The sequence below is a fragment of the Sphaeramia orbicularis genome, chromosome 12 (assembly GCF_902148855.1).
Source record: "Sphaeramia orbicularis chromosome 12, fSphaOr1.1, whole genome shotgun sequence".
Classification (NCBI taxonomy): Eukaryota; Metazoa; Chordata; class Actinopteri; order Kurtiformes; family Apogonidae; genus Sphaeramia; species Sphaeramia orbicularis.
This window is the reverse complement of record NC_043968.1, coordinates 387,290-402,028: the sequence shown is the minus strand read 5'-3', so window position 1 is coordinate 402,028 and position 14,739 is coordinate 387,290. Positions and strand designations below refer to the sequence as shown.

Here is a 14,739-nt window from a genome sequence, read left to right as displayed (position 1 = left end):
GAAGAAGTTTTCCCCACAGACTGTAAACAGTATACTACTTTGTACAGAGGCAGTCCACGAGAACGCGCAGTGTGTACGCGATGTGTGTGACGCAGGACGTAGAGCCCCGCCCTTACGTCCTGCGTCACATGCTCGTTTTCAGTGAGTCCCATAGAAGCAGTTAGCCGGTTAGCTGTGAGTTTAGCCGGTTAGCTGTGAGTTTAGCCGGTTAGTTGTGAGTTTAGCCGTCTGCTAACAGGCTAAACACAGAGAACGAACCCCGACTTTTACGAAGAAGAAGGAAAACAGAAAGTACCGGACACCATTTGGAAAAGTGATGTTACACAGAGCAGGTCTGTTTGTTCACCCCCCCCCCCCCCATTGTTTTGTGCTATTGTTTTGTTGGTTCGGTTTCTTTGTTTGTTTGTTTGTTTACAGTTTAGCAGCAGAACTGTTGGTTGAATTCAGACCAGACTGGGTTTACAGATTAGCACTGACTCAGAACAGATGTGGTTACATTTAGGGAAAGGCAGGTCAGAGGAATTTTTTTTAAATGATTTTTTAAAAATCTCTTATTTACTCACAATGGGCGAAATACGCGCGAGGGCTGGGGTTTGTTGTGCCTGGTACCACTTGTTTTTATCATTGATTTGTTTTGTGTTTTTAGCTTTAAACTCATTTCCATCTGCACTTGATCAGCATCCACTGTGAACCCACAGTTTGGCAGAAGCAGCAGGAAATGGACATGTAACCAAACAGTGGATGAGTAACAGTAAAAGCATGAAGTCCAGTATTAAGACCTGGACCTGGTCCTGGACCCGGTCCTGGACCCGGTCCTGGACCGGTCCTGGACCCCGAGAGGCTCAAGACTCTTTAAAACACACTAGTTAGATCTGAGTAGATTAAATAGAACTTCATTGATCCTTTGGGCAGAGCCCTCAGGAAATTGAAGTTCCAATATTAGTACAAACACTGAATATATACACAAGAAATACCACAAGAAAAAAAACAATACAGTAACATAACTGTAAAAAAACACTAGTGAAAAAAACACAATTGCTCATGAGAAAGTACTTGCAGAAAGAAGTGGCAAAGTAGTAATAATAATAATAGTAGGTAACTTATTATGGCATGATATTATAATATACACTCTGTGTGTGTGTGTGTGTGTGTGTGTGTGTGTGTGTATTTATAAAATTCAATAATCAGGGTAAAAATACTAGTGGAGACAAGTGGCAAAATAATAAGTAATAATAAATTGGTAGTTTATTATTATAGATATAACAATCTGAAAATGTCATACGATGATTATTGAGCAGACGTTCACCGTCATTCTGCTGTAGATGGTTCATGGAGTTCACATTTACAGTCACATTCATCAGGAGGATGGATTCAACTGAATTAACGAGTTAATTTGGACAGATCTAATGTGAATACAATAACAAGTGGTTCCAGGCACAACAAACCTCGCCCCTCACACATATTGTAGCTTATTTTGGAATTGATCCAACTGATGTCATCATGTGTGCGCGGGTGCTGATGTCATCGTATGTGGGCGTGTCTCCTGTAGGGGTGTTAGAAAATATCGGTTCTGCAATATATCGCAATATTTCATTTCACAATACTGTATCGATATTAAAAAGTACTGTATCTATATTTTTAGGTATTTATTCAAAATCAGATATGGTGGAGGTTTATTTTGGTTTTTTGGTTTTCTTAGTTATTTATATCTTATTTATTATTATTATTTAATACTGTTTTATTAAATAATGGTTATTTGAATCATCCTAAAAGCACTTTTTACTGTCTGAGAGGCAGATGGTAGTTCCTTTTTTGGGATTGAACTAATATCCTGTTCTGATGTTAGTTCTGAACTAATAGAATCTGAACATTTGAACAGGATCTGAAACTGTAATGTCTGTAAAACAGAATTTCAGTTTGAACACAGGAACTTTTGGTGATGTAGCATTAGATCCTGTTGGGATCAAATAAAAATGTGTTTAGTATTTGTGCAGATTTCTGTAGTAATTTAATTCTTCCAGGAAATAATTATTTTAAGAAAGAAATAAACAAGAATTGCCTTTCAACAGTATCATGATATATCATCACGTGATCCTACTATTGTGATTTGTATCGTATTGCCAGATTCTTACTAGTACACAGCCCTAGTCTCCTGATATAAGCATATCTATATACTCTGTATACATGAACGTATGGTGATGTCAGCATTTGAACCAAAAAAGTGTAAACATTGAGATTACTTTAAGAAAGCTTTTGTGTTGTTTCAGTTGTACAAAACTGCCAAAATGCCGAAGTCACGCACCAGGAGTTCCAACCAGAGAAGACTAATGAGTCGCAGACTGATGGCCCAGAAGAGAAAAGCTGAAACAGAAGAAGAAGTGAAACGGAGGCAGGAGCAGTCTAGAAGTAGGATGAGAGAGTTCCGAGCAGCTGAAACAGAAGAACAGACCAAGAGGAGGAGGGAGTATTCAAGGTGGAAAATGAAGGAAACTAGAGCAGCTGAGACCGAAGAACAGAGCAAACAGAGAAGAGAACGTTCTAGACTTAGAGATAAAGAGTACAAAGCTGCAGAGACCGAAGAACAGACCAAGAAGAGAAAGGAGTATTCACGGATGAAAATGAAGGAGACTCGTGCAAATGAGACAGAAGAACAACGGGAAAAACGGCGGGAACGCTCCAGGCTTCGAGCCCAGATGAAGCGACAGAGAACATGTGCAGCTCAGGTGTACGAGCGCAGAGCTGCTGAGTTCAGAAAAACATTAGAGGAGAAGCTGATGTGGAGTCCAGACTCTGTTTGGGGCTCAGGAGGTACAGCAGGACTTCCAATAACCGAGGGGTTGGTGGTTCTAATCCCACTGTCTCCTAGTCATGTGCTGTTGTGTCCTTGGGCAGTACACTCCACCCCCCTTTCATCCAGTGCTCCTCCTCACACCGGAGTTTGACTGTTTGGTGGTGGTCTGTCCGTCTGTCCATCTGTCCGTCTGTCCAGAGCAGCTGTGGACACGTGTTTAACACCAGTAGAGTGAAGACGTGGGAGTGAATGAGTACGGATCCACTGGACACAGAGTCTGTGTTCATAGAAAAGCAGTGATGGTGGACTGTCTCCAACCTTCTCCCATCTTCCCACTTGTTACGCCCCGGCTAGGGGACCCTAGGACGCAACATGAAAAGTGTGGACGCCGTTCCTCACTCCAAAGTCACAAAGAGAAAACCCCGGACATGGGTTGTGCATGTTAACAAGAAAAGTGATTTACTGACGACAGTGTGTAATACAGATAATGAAAACTGGACAAAAGGCAACTGACACTTCAGGGTGGGCTCTGGCCAAAACAACAAACAAAACTTTCCAACACAAGAATCGAAGCTGACCTACAAAGAAAAGAAACCAAAATACAGAGGCTAACCTTCCTTAGAAAAACAGCAGAAAACAGACAAAAGAGACGGCAGCCCACCCCTACTGCTGAGGCCGAGAACACACGACAGGCTGAAGGCGGGGTTGGGACTGGAGGAAACGGCGACCCTGGTCCGGCCCAGCTCCGCAGTCTTTATTGGTCCGCCTCCGGCTGGTTGGTCCAATCACGGTGCAGGATCTGGCTCCGCAACTGAAACACATTAGCCACTCTCACACAGAAAAAAAGGACACACCCACAGAGTGACACACAGACCCACGTATGGGGCATAACTCACTGCATCTGTGGAGCTCAGCCACAGTGATCTTTGGTTCCTCTGGACCTTTGGGTTCTTCTGGACCTTTGGGTTCCTCTGGACCTTTGGGTTCTTCTGGACCTTTGGGTTCTTCTGGACCTTTGCGTTCTTCTGGACCTTTGGGTTCTTCTGGACCTTTGCGTTCTTCTGGACATTTGGGTTCTTCTGGACCTCTCTCACCCAGGCTCTTCTCCCCCCGTTCCTCAGTTTGGTGGATGTCCAGCTCTGGGCAGAGTTCTGGTGGACCCAAACCTCTTCCACTGAGGGATTCTGGAGACCACTGTGCTCTGAGGAACCTTCAGTCCAGCAGACGTTCTCCTGTACCCTGGTCCAGATCCAGGCCTGTCCACAGTTCTGTCTGTGGGCTCTGGGGGGGCGGTTCCTTGGACCTCCTGGTTCTCATTGGCTCTGACATGCACTATGAGCTGGAAGGTCTTCTATAGAAGGTGTGGACCTTTAATAATCCAGTCCAGGCATTTTAATTCAACACAGCTGGACTCCAGTGAAGGTGGAGAACCATCTGAAGGAGGATCGGAACCACTGGACCTGGGTTCGGTAGACCAGTGTCACAGCAACGGCTCTGAAGACTGACGGACATGGAATATTTACAGTTTTCTTTTTTAATAAATCTGTATAAATCAAGGTTCTAATAGTTTTGGATTTTTCATTCTAGTTTAGTTTTATTTAGTTTTGACTTTTTTTTAATGAAAAATCCAAAACTATTCGAACCTTGGTGTTAAGGTGGTATTTTAAGGTGGAAGTGCTTCGGTGAATATTAAACTCCTTCCTTTAGAGTGTGTCTAATACTTCTGTGGGTCGACTGTTCCGTCCTGGTTTTTTTTGTGCATTAACGTTAACTCTACTTGGACAAATGTGTCAGAGCAGACGTTCACAGTCCTTCTGCTGCAGATGGAGTTCATGGAGTTACCGTTTATGATCACTTTCATCTGAGTTCTCTTTGACAGCACTAATAATAATCCATTTGAACTCTGAGCTGTGTGAAATCTGAACATGTTTATGATGTTCTGGTAAAAAAATTATGCTCGATCTAGTTTTCTATCTCTACATCACTATTGACAGCAGAACCCCTGTTGTTATTTTTATCCTTATGTTGTGATAATGTTCATGAAGTTGAAAAAATAAATGCACGGAATTTTTTCATGGCTTTTTTTCTGTTTTGATATTATTTATTTGATCTAATTTCAAGTACACAGACTTGAACCTTCACCTCCAGAGCTGAACATTTGAACTCAGCAAGTTTCATCAGTTCCTCAATGGCATTCATTTATTAAAATAAGTTTCAAGAATGAGTTGATTAGAAATGACCAATTTTTGGAGCTTTTATTGGACTGGTACTGGACTGTACTTTACCACAATGTTTGGGAAATGGTCGGGGAAAAAAAAAAAAGAATTTTAAAAAATTTTCCCAAAATGTGAAAAAATACACATGCCCTAACTTTATGTTGGAGTGATGTATAAAAATTGCTTCTATATACATTTGAAGTAAATTCACACACAATGTTTTTATATACATTTGAAATTTTTGTCATATTTAAATGGAAAAAAAAAAAGAACAAAATTTTGAACTTTGACCTACTTTTCCTAAAATGTAATCTCATCTGTTGTGGGTCGGTGGTAATCTCTAAACCCAGGCTGGTCTGAATTCAACCAATAGTTTCACAGCTAAAGTGTAACAAACCAAACACAATACCCCTTTCCTCCCCTTTGGGGGCAGGGGGGTAATATTTTACCACTGAGTATGATTTTGGTAAATACCAGTTCTGTTTATTTAGGGTTCAGGTTTTCTGGATAAAGTCCGATGGTCACATGTTCAGGTGTTTGCGATAAATTTAAACCTTGTTGATGTTTTTGCTTTAAAACCGTCGAGACGCTCGTACACGACTGAATGTTTGTCGTTAGCGTTGCGCTGTGTCGTGCAGGCGTCCAGCATTGGGTGGTGGTTAAACAAGAGGAACCCAATGAGAACCAGAACCCCAGACTGGACCAGGAGGACCAGAACCCCCATCTGGACCAGGAGGACCCAGAACTGGCCCACATTAAAGAGGAGCTGTGGACCAATCAGGAAGGTCTGATGGAGCTGATCCCAGTTCCAGGTAAGCAGCTTCAAAGGACAGGGTGCATTGTGGGAAATATAGTGTTTTTGGATGAAAAGATGGTGGTCTGTGACTGTAAAGACGGAATGACTGAGGCCGGATTTCACTTTCTTGGTTCTTGTAGATGTTTGATAGTGCAGATGCAGACATTTATATTTCTTTAAGTGTTTTTGAAACATTAACTCAGAGTCAGTGGATTTAGACACAAATGCCGCGTTTCCACTACGAGGTACCAGCTCGACTCGACTTGACTCGACTCGGCCTTTTTGCATTTCCATTACAAAAAAGGACCTGGAATCTGGTACCCGGTACTAGTTTTTTGGTATCACCTCCACTGAGGTTCCCAGACTGGGGACCAGATACTAAAGGGTGATGTGTAAACACTGCAGACCACTGATTGGTCAGAGTTGTCTCTGTGCCCCGCCCTTTTACAAAAACAGATGCAGAAGTTGACAGTAAATCTGTCGGTAGGTGAATCCACATGAGGACAGTCTGTAAAACTACACCATGGTTTGTCCACGAGGTTCAGATGGAAAAATTCAGCATGAGCTTAATGAGACAACATGCAACAAGCGAGTTTATCAGCAACTCTGAGCAGATGACACAGAAGTAACACGCCGGATCACTATGACGACCAGGTACTGTAAAGTCGGTAGTATCCTGTAATGGAAATGATCTGGAATAGGACCTGGTACCAGAGTCGAGCAGAGTCAACCCAGTTCCATGTAGTGGAAATGCAGCAAAAGTTGACCACTGTTTCCAACTCCTCAGTAGTGAAAGTGTCTATTGTCCCTTTGAAAAGTTGCTAAATGACGCCATCATCGAATTTGCTTAATTGTAAATGTCGATGTAATTGTACTGAACGATGTAGGACAGAGATAAAAAGTGAGAATAAACCCCCTTAAATCTGTTTGGAACTGTAAATGACCACAGTGTGTTTGTTTCAGAGTGTTCTGCAGACGTCATCCAGCTGTCGGTGGTTAAAGAAGAGATTCCCACTGAGCAGGAGGACTGGGGACCAGGTCTGGACCAGGAGGACCCAGAACCAGGCCTCATTAAGGAGGAACAGAAGGAGGTGTGGACCAGCGGAGGACCAGAGGAGGCGGCGCTCACCACGTTCACGTTCACGCCCACTCCCGTCCCCATGAAGAGCGAAGATGACGAGAAACCTCAGTCCTCACAAGTCCTTCAAACAAAACCTGAGGAGAACCAGGAGGACCATGGAGGACCAGAACCAGACGTGAACCCAGTCCACATGAGGGACTTAAACAGCAGATCTGACCCAGACTCAGACTCAGGACGTCCATTCTCCAAGTCCAAGAGTAGAAAAACTTTGGATGAGTTGCAGAGTTCTTTGGAGGCGTACGCAGACGCTACGCCACACAGAACATTTGGTTCTTCTGCACGAGCTACAACATCGTCTCAAAAGAAAAACTCAACACGTCACATGACAGACAGCACCAACGAATGCGGTAACGTCAGGAATAATGACACGGAAGGTCAAACCAAACCACATGAGTGCTCCGAGTGCGGTCACGCTTTTGGAAAGAGGTCAGATTTGAAGAGACATCTGAGAATTCACAGCGGAGAGAAACCCTTCAGCTGCTCCCACTGCGGCGCTGGTTTTACACAGAAGTCCAACTTAGACAATCACATGAGAAGTCACACAGGAGAGAAACCCTTTTACTGTTCAGACTGCGGTTCAGGCTTTACCCTCAAGTCCAGTTTAAACATTCACATGAGAGTCCACACAGGAGACAACCCTTCACGTGTTCGGTTTGTCAGAGGCGTTTTCGACACAACAGCAGTTTCAGGACGCACATGGCGACGCACACGGGAGAGAAAACCTTCAGCTGTTCAGAATGTGGCGCAGCGTTTACACGGAAGTCAAACCTAAACAGACACACGAGAGTCCACACGGGAGAGAAACCGTACAGTTGTGTAGTCTGTCAAAAACACTTTAGTATTAAAAGTAATTTTAAGACACACATGGCCACTCACACCGGAGAGAAACAGTTTGGTTGTTCAGTTTGTGGGAAAATATTTGCTCAAAAGTCCCACTTAGACAGTCACAGCAGAGTTCACACTGGAGAGAAACCGTTCGGCTGTTCGGTTTGTCACAAACGTTTTAGCCAAAAGAGTCACGTCCAGAAACATATGAAGATTCACAAAAGACCCAGAACAGTTCAGGGGACGCTCCGAAAAACTGGCAAAACCATGAACTCAGGTCCAGACCGACCTGAACCAGGAGATCCAGATCCAAAATAGGACCACCCATAGCCCACGGGAAAACAAGAAGCATCTATTTCATATTTGTTTCATTTATGTTTTGCTTCTGTCCACATTCTTACTATAATTTCATTGTATACTGTAGTTTATATATTATTTTGTAAAACTTTTTCAAACATAGAAGCATGTGCTGTTAATTACCTCTGGGCTCTTTTTTTTATTAAGTGTTTTTTTCGTCTCAGTCTTTGTCTTTGAGGATAAATGTCCAGTACATGGACCCAGTCCAGGCTCTGTTTCTGTCCCTGCAGTTCTGATCTGGACCAGTCTTGAAATAAAAACCTCTTTGTCATAAACTGAGACCAGATGGAGTAGAACTCTAATCGGCAGTACCCAGAATGGCCACTAGGAGGGCGTTCAAAGCCTGCGTACCGACCAGTGTTTGTCCGTCTGAGGCTGAGTGTGGCTTTAATGGACTGTTAACAGGAACTGGTGGAATAGAAACCACACAATGAAGCTGCTGTGATGTTCAACGAATGACAGAAGGAGTTTATTTAGGATGATGAGCTGCTGCTTTAGCCACTGAATTCATTATAAAGTGTTGGTTTATATCAGTGGTTCTCAGTCTTCCTCTGTCAGACCCCCTTTGGAGGACGAAAAAATCTCTAGTCCCCCCTCAACCCCAACAACACTGTAACAGTGGTGCACTTCTAACTTTTACTGAAACAAACATCAGTACTGTAACAATACTTTTAGCTTTTCCTTCAATTATTTGTTGTGCAAATTAAACGTAACGTAGATTTTTGTGTGAACAATATAAATAAACTCAATAAGACTGTTCCCTGAGACAATATTTTTCCAAATAAAAATAGGAAATGTGCAATTATCTACAGCTATGACGATACAGTTCCTTTTTTTAGAACAACAAACAAATTTTGGTAACAAACATTTTAACAATATCAGTGGGTCAATGAGCCCGTTTACGTTGCATCTCACATCTCAGAACATTAAAGTGCAAACTGTACAAACTGTGCAAAAACACAAACTTTGCACATTTGTCTTTTCCAGTCCAGTCCTTGTCCGTTCTCCAAACCTAAACTCTGTGTCTAGTCTAGTGACAGATCACCACGGCAGTAGATGTCTTTGTTGTACGTCCCTAAAATGAGTCCAGGGTGCCCCAACACTAAAACATTAGTTCCACCTGCTACATGTTGTAACCTGAAAAAAAAGAAAAACACCCTGGAGTGATCCTATGCCCCCCCCAGCAAGCCTTCGCGCTCCCCCTAGGGGGCCCCACCCCACAGTCTGAGAAACACTGGTTTATATCAAACACACCTTTACATCTGTTTTTTATCTGTATTTGTGTTCGGTCTTTCCTCTACATTTACAAGGGTTAGCACTAGAGTTTCCACATGTACAATAATAATCATATTTGTTTGACTATTTCACCGTCTGTTTGTTTGTTTCGAATATTGCAATAAAATCAAACAACAAAAGAATTCTATAAGAAGGAAGTAAACCATTTGAAAAGGAGTGGGATGAAGTTAAATGTATACCCCCCACCCCACCCCACCCCATCCTTCACCTCCCTTAAACTCCTGTCAGATTCCATCAGTAACTCAAGAATCCTCACATATCAGACTGAGCACAAAACACTACATTTCTGTTCATATCAAGGATAGGACTGTCCGTTCTGCAGAAGCATTTCACATCAGAATAAACTGTCCATTTCAGAACAGTAATGGTGCACATAGCAAAACAACTATAATGTAGGACAGGGGTGTCCAGTCCTGGTCCTCCAGATCTGATGTCCTCCATGTTTTAGATGTTTCCCTCTTCCATCACCTGATCCAAATGATCCTCCAGCTCTGCAGAAGAGCATCAGAGAACATCTGAAACCTGATGGACGATAGATCTGGAGGACCAGGACTGGACACGTCTGATGGACGATAACTGGAGCCCTTCAACACATGTGTGTTATCAGACACAAACAGGACATGTCCTCCACTGGGTCTGCTGTTGACCTTTGTCTCATGTGCTTCTTTACAGCCAATCAACGCACGGTGGAGCATGAGTGACATACGATGTACACCGTACAGTAAACAGGAGAGTATAAAACACTGGTGTCTTTTAGTCTATTCTGTATTTTATTCTTTTATTCTGGTTTTATTTCTTCTTCTGTACTGCCCTTTGGTCCACTGTGGAATCAAACCGTCCAACTCTTTCTTCAGCAGGTTCTTTAATTCCCAGCTGTTTCAGTGGTTGAAGTGGACGGACTGATGTTTATTCTAATGTTTAAACACATTCAGTCTGAAATATTGATGATCCAGGACCTTGATGATGATGTTTCAGTCGATGGTTCAGTGGGTCTGATGTTCTGATGTTCTGTTCAGTGGTTCCTCCTCCTCCACAGATGGGGGCGCCGTTCCCACACTGCTGTTCAACTGCATTATAAACTATATTATACATGTTCTGGGGTTGTGTTTGACTGAAGCACATGGTCCTGAACGACGGCAAATCAAGTATGTGTACGATCATTTGACTGAAAATACGATCATTTGAAGGTTCTGCTTCGATCATTTATCATTTCCATCGGACGTCACTGGTTCATTCTTTATGTTCCATGATCTAATTCCACCTTAATCTGTGTTTTTTCAGGGTGAAATGTTCAGACATGTTATTTTTCATTTTCTTTTCTTCGGATGCAACAAGAAAATACAGTAAATCTGCAAAAAAAAACCCCAAAAACAACTAAATGTGTTGTAAGGTTAACATTGACCTTTGACCCCCATGACAAGAAACAGCTGCAAACTATTAGAAACAGCTGATGTGTTCAATCAAACCTGGTTAATTTAGTCAAACCCCCCCCCCCCAAAAAAAAATAATGTGGGGGGAAAAAAAATAAGCAAAACATTTACATAAAATAATGTAAAGAATAAAATAAGCAACAACATGAGCAAAAACAGGGGTGAGGGGGGGTGCAGTCAAAAAAATAATCTTTTGGATCAACAGAATAAAACTATGAAAGGATTTCCCTGAATTCAAATGCTTTCATTTAGTGAAACCCGTGTTTTTTGAACCAATAACTGTAAATATGTGAGTGAACTTAAAGGACTGGAGGTAGTTTAATTTATTTACTATATATGGGTTCAAATGAAGTTGTAGAAGTTGTTTCACATCATATTTACTGAAGACAGATTAAACTGAATGGTCTGTGGACACTTTTACCTCTTTAATGATTAGATAGAATTCATTTGGACACAGTAGAAACAGTTCTATTATTGATCATACATCATTTATTTTAACAGTAGAAACAGTCTGTTATTAAATGGAACAGTGACACTACTGAACCAAACTGACTGAACTGCACTAAAGTAATGTATTTATCAGATTTCAAACCTGTAATCCTGTTCTTAGATCCTGACAGGTTCTCAAACCTTCCCTTCAGTCACTGTTCCTTATTTATTTATTTATTTATTTATTATTTATTTTTTATCTTTTTTATGGTTTCTACTTTAAGTTTTCCAGATCCATCAGACTTCACAGGTGGTTTTAAGCTCCTCTTCCTCCTCCTCCTCCTCCTCCTCCTCCTCCTCTTCCTCCTCTTCCTCCTCCTCCTCCTCTTCCTCCTCTATACACTGCAGTACCTGTATCCATCCTCTGGGTGTCACTGCAGGACTCTTGCTTGGACTCTATAACCTCAGAACTTTTCATCTGTTCCTGATATTCCTGCATCTTCATCCAACACAGTAATTTCAAAACCATTTAAAGCTCAGAGTCAAAAAAGAGGAAAGAAGTCACATTTTATTTGACCTACGACAATTTGTGGTTTATTTTCACGTCCAAAAAAGGAAACAACACAGAAAAGACGCCAAATCCAGAACTCTGACTCTGACATTCTCTGCTTGAGTCCATTCTGTTCTATTTACTCTGTACATTCTAATGTTCATCTGTATTCATTCTCCTTTGAACATGTCAGTTTTATTATTAGTGACTCTTTTCTTATTTAGAAATAAAACCAGAACATTAAAGTAAAGCTTATAAAGTCATTCCAGCGTAGAAGTAATGATGACTTCAGATGTAAAAAGTGTGCATCTGTAAATGTTGAATATTGAGGAAAGTAAAGCAGACGTTTATAAAAAAAAAAATAAAAATAAAAAGACAAAACGTCACAGAAGCAGCAGCAGAAACATGATAAAAAAACTTCAAAATACTCACTTACATGTAATTTTTCCTCTAATAACTGGATTGAATTGCCTCACATGTGTGTTTTAAACCCTCAGTATTTGTTGGATTAATGTTATAGAAAAAAAAAAAATCAGATCTATTAGAGCCCGCCTCCGTCGAAACCTACGGACAGAAACAGGAAATGATGGAAAAAAAAAAGAAAGAGAGACAAACAGGAAATGCAGAATAGAACTGAGGAAACTGGAGAACCACTATTACTGGAGCTTAAGTGAATGGATGAAGGAAATGATGAAAATAGTCAGCTACGAAACAGCTGACTGTAAACACTGATAACAAACAGGAAAAATTAAAAAAATATGCATTTATATGGAGCCTGTTTTTAGATGAAGTGCAGAACAGATAAGTGAGTGGATCTGACTGCAGTCTGGGCTTTTCCGACAACAGGGCTGTCAAAGTCATTTAGTTCAGTTCCACATTCAGCCTCACATGGTATAAAGTGGGCCGGACCAGTAAAAGAATATAAATAATAGGATAAGAACTGATGAATAATGTCAACTCCCAAGTTTTCTCTGTGTTTTTGAGTGAAAAAAGTAAACGTTTACATCTACACTGTAAGACCGGATAAGTTGAGTTTACTTAAAAATCTGAGTAAACCAGCTGCCTTAAAAAATGTAAGTAATGAAAACTTGAGTGTAAGGTTATTAACGTTAACAAAAACTAACGAAATGACAAAAACTAGAATTGAAAAACATTTTCGTTAACTGAAATAAATAAAAACTATAATTAAAAAAAAAAACATAACTAACTGAAACTGTACTGTGTGCTTATAAAACTAACTAAAACGGATGAAAATTTGGAATAAAATTCCCTTCGTTTTTGTTTTTGTCAATGTCGGGTTTAAATTAAATCGATTTACTTCGCTCAAGCAATTTTAGTTAGTGTCACCATACGACATCTGACGGTCCGTCACTTGTGTTCACTTGTGGTTTCCAGTCGTCTTCTGGTCCCCACTCTACCTGGAAACATGGAGACTAAAGCAGCAGAGTCCTGTCTGGGATTTGTGAATACGACGACAGAGAAGAAGAGAAAGAGACGACTGAACTAAAATGAATACTAAACCTAAACTAAAATAAGCATTTAGAAAAAAAGAAAACTAATTAAAACTATCAAACCTGCTCTAAAAACGAATTAAAACGAACTGAACAAGAAAAGCAATCTACACCCCCCCACCCCTCCACCACCGCGGTGTTTGTTTGTTTGATTGTTCGCAAGATAACTCAAAAAGTTATGGACGGATTTTCATGAAATTTTCATGAAATGTTGATACTGGCACAAGGAAGAACTGATGAAATTTTGGTGGTGATCGGGGGTGGGGCATGGGGGGCCCACTGATCAGGAGGTCTGCGCTGTCTTTTCTAGAAAAGCACTCGGAGAGCGCAGACCTCCACCAAGGCTGATCAGTGGGCCCCCCCATGCCCCACCCCAGATCACCACCAAAATATCATCAGTTCTTCCTTGTGCCAGTATCAACATTTCATGAAATTTTCATGAAAATCTGTCCATAACTTTTTGAGTTACCTTGCTAACAAACAAACACACATGCACGCACACAAACACACAAAGCAAAGTGATCACAACACCTCCTGGTGGAGGTAATTAGAGAAAAACTAAACTAAACTAAATAAAACTAAACTAGAATGAAAAATCCAAAACTACTCGAACCTTGCTTGAGTGTATTAAACTGAAATGCTTGATTTGAATGAAATTACTATTTTTAGTACACACACTAAATGCCAAGTGAATTTAACTTAAAATTTGTTGCAGTGTCAGATGGTTTGTAAAATCATTAATTTAATGTCATCAGTTCATTGGACTCAATTCCTAGTTGATTTAAATTAAACTTTTTGCTCAACGAATGGCTCCGTTTAATTATTCAACTTCATATGTTGTTGTGGGGTTGAAGTTAGGCAGGAAGTTAGTTCAGCGTCATTTGCCAGAAGAGGAATGCTTTTAATTTGGTAAGGTTTGAAGTTTCACTCTGTACTAAACACAGTCGTATCTGAACAGTAAAGCCATAGTTGTTCCTGTGACTCTGACTCCTGGTGCAGCTGTACAGAAATACAAAAACAAACAAAAAGGCCAATAAACACTGACACACACACATTCAGTCCAAATGAACACTAACAGCACAACCCACGAACCCTGCACAGATAAACAACACTTTTACAATCATATGACCAATACCCACAATGCACTGCACAGATAAGAAGTGTAGTCAGGACTAAAACTGAGTGATTTAAATCCATTCAGCTGAAACTGTTTCGTACTTTCGACTCCGTCTACAAATTAGTAGAATATACTGAACATTTTATGGTAGTGGAATACAACTGAAATCATTTAAGTCCATTGGAATTAAAGCCTTTTAGTGAATACAAATCTGGGCTTACAGTGTACGAACTGTACTTGAACATAACATGAACAAATATGAACAACCTGAAATTTCTTA

At 40.8% G+C, this 14,739-nt stretch overlaps 1 protein-coding gene across 1 annotated transcript; it reads left to right on the top strand.

Annotated features, from left to right (window-relative positions):
• LOC115429931 (zinc finger and SCAN domain-containing protein 22-like) lies at positions 1–7,716 on the top strand. Its single transcript, XM_030149763.1, has 3 exons — positions 1–332; positions 5,646–5,819; positions 6,767–7,716. Exons 1-3 carry the CDS (start codon positions 317–319, stop codon positions 7,714–7,716), a joined length of 1,140 nt encoding a protein of 379 aa, XP_030005623.1. The 5' UTR covers positions 1–316.
• Positions 7,717–14,739: the final 7,023 nt, after the last annotated feature.

Excerpts from the sequence above, each read along its gene's own strand:
- LOC115429931 (XM_030149763.1), top strand. Across the intron at positions 5,820-6,766 it reads GGAGCTGATCCCAGTTCCAG|AGTGTTCTGCAGACGTCATC; the intron begins GTAAGCAGCTTC and ends TGTTTGTTTCAG.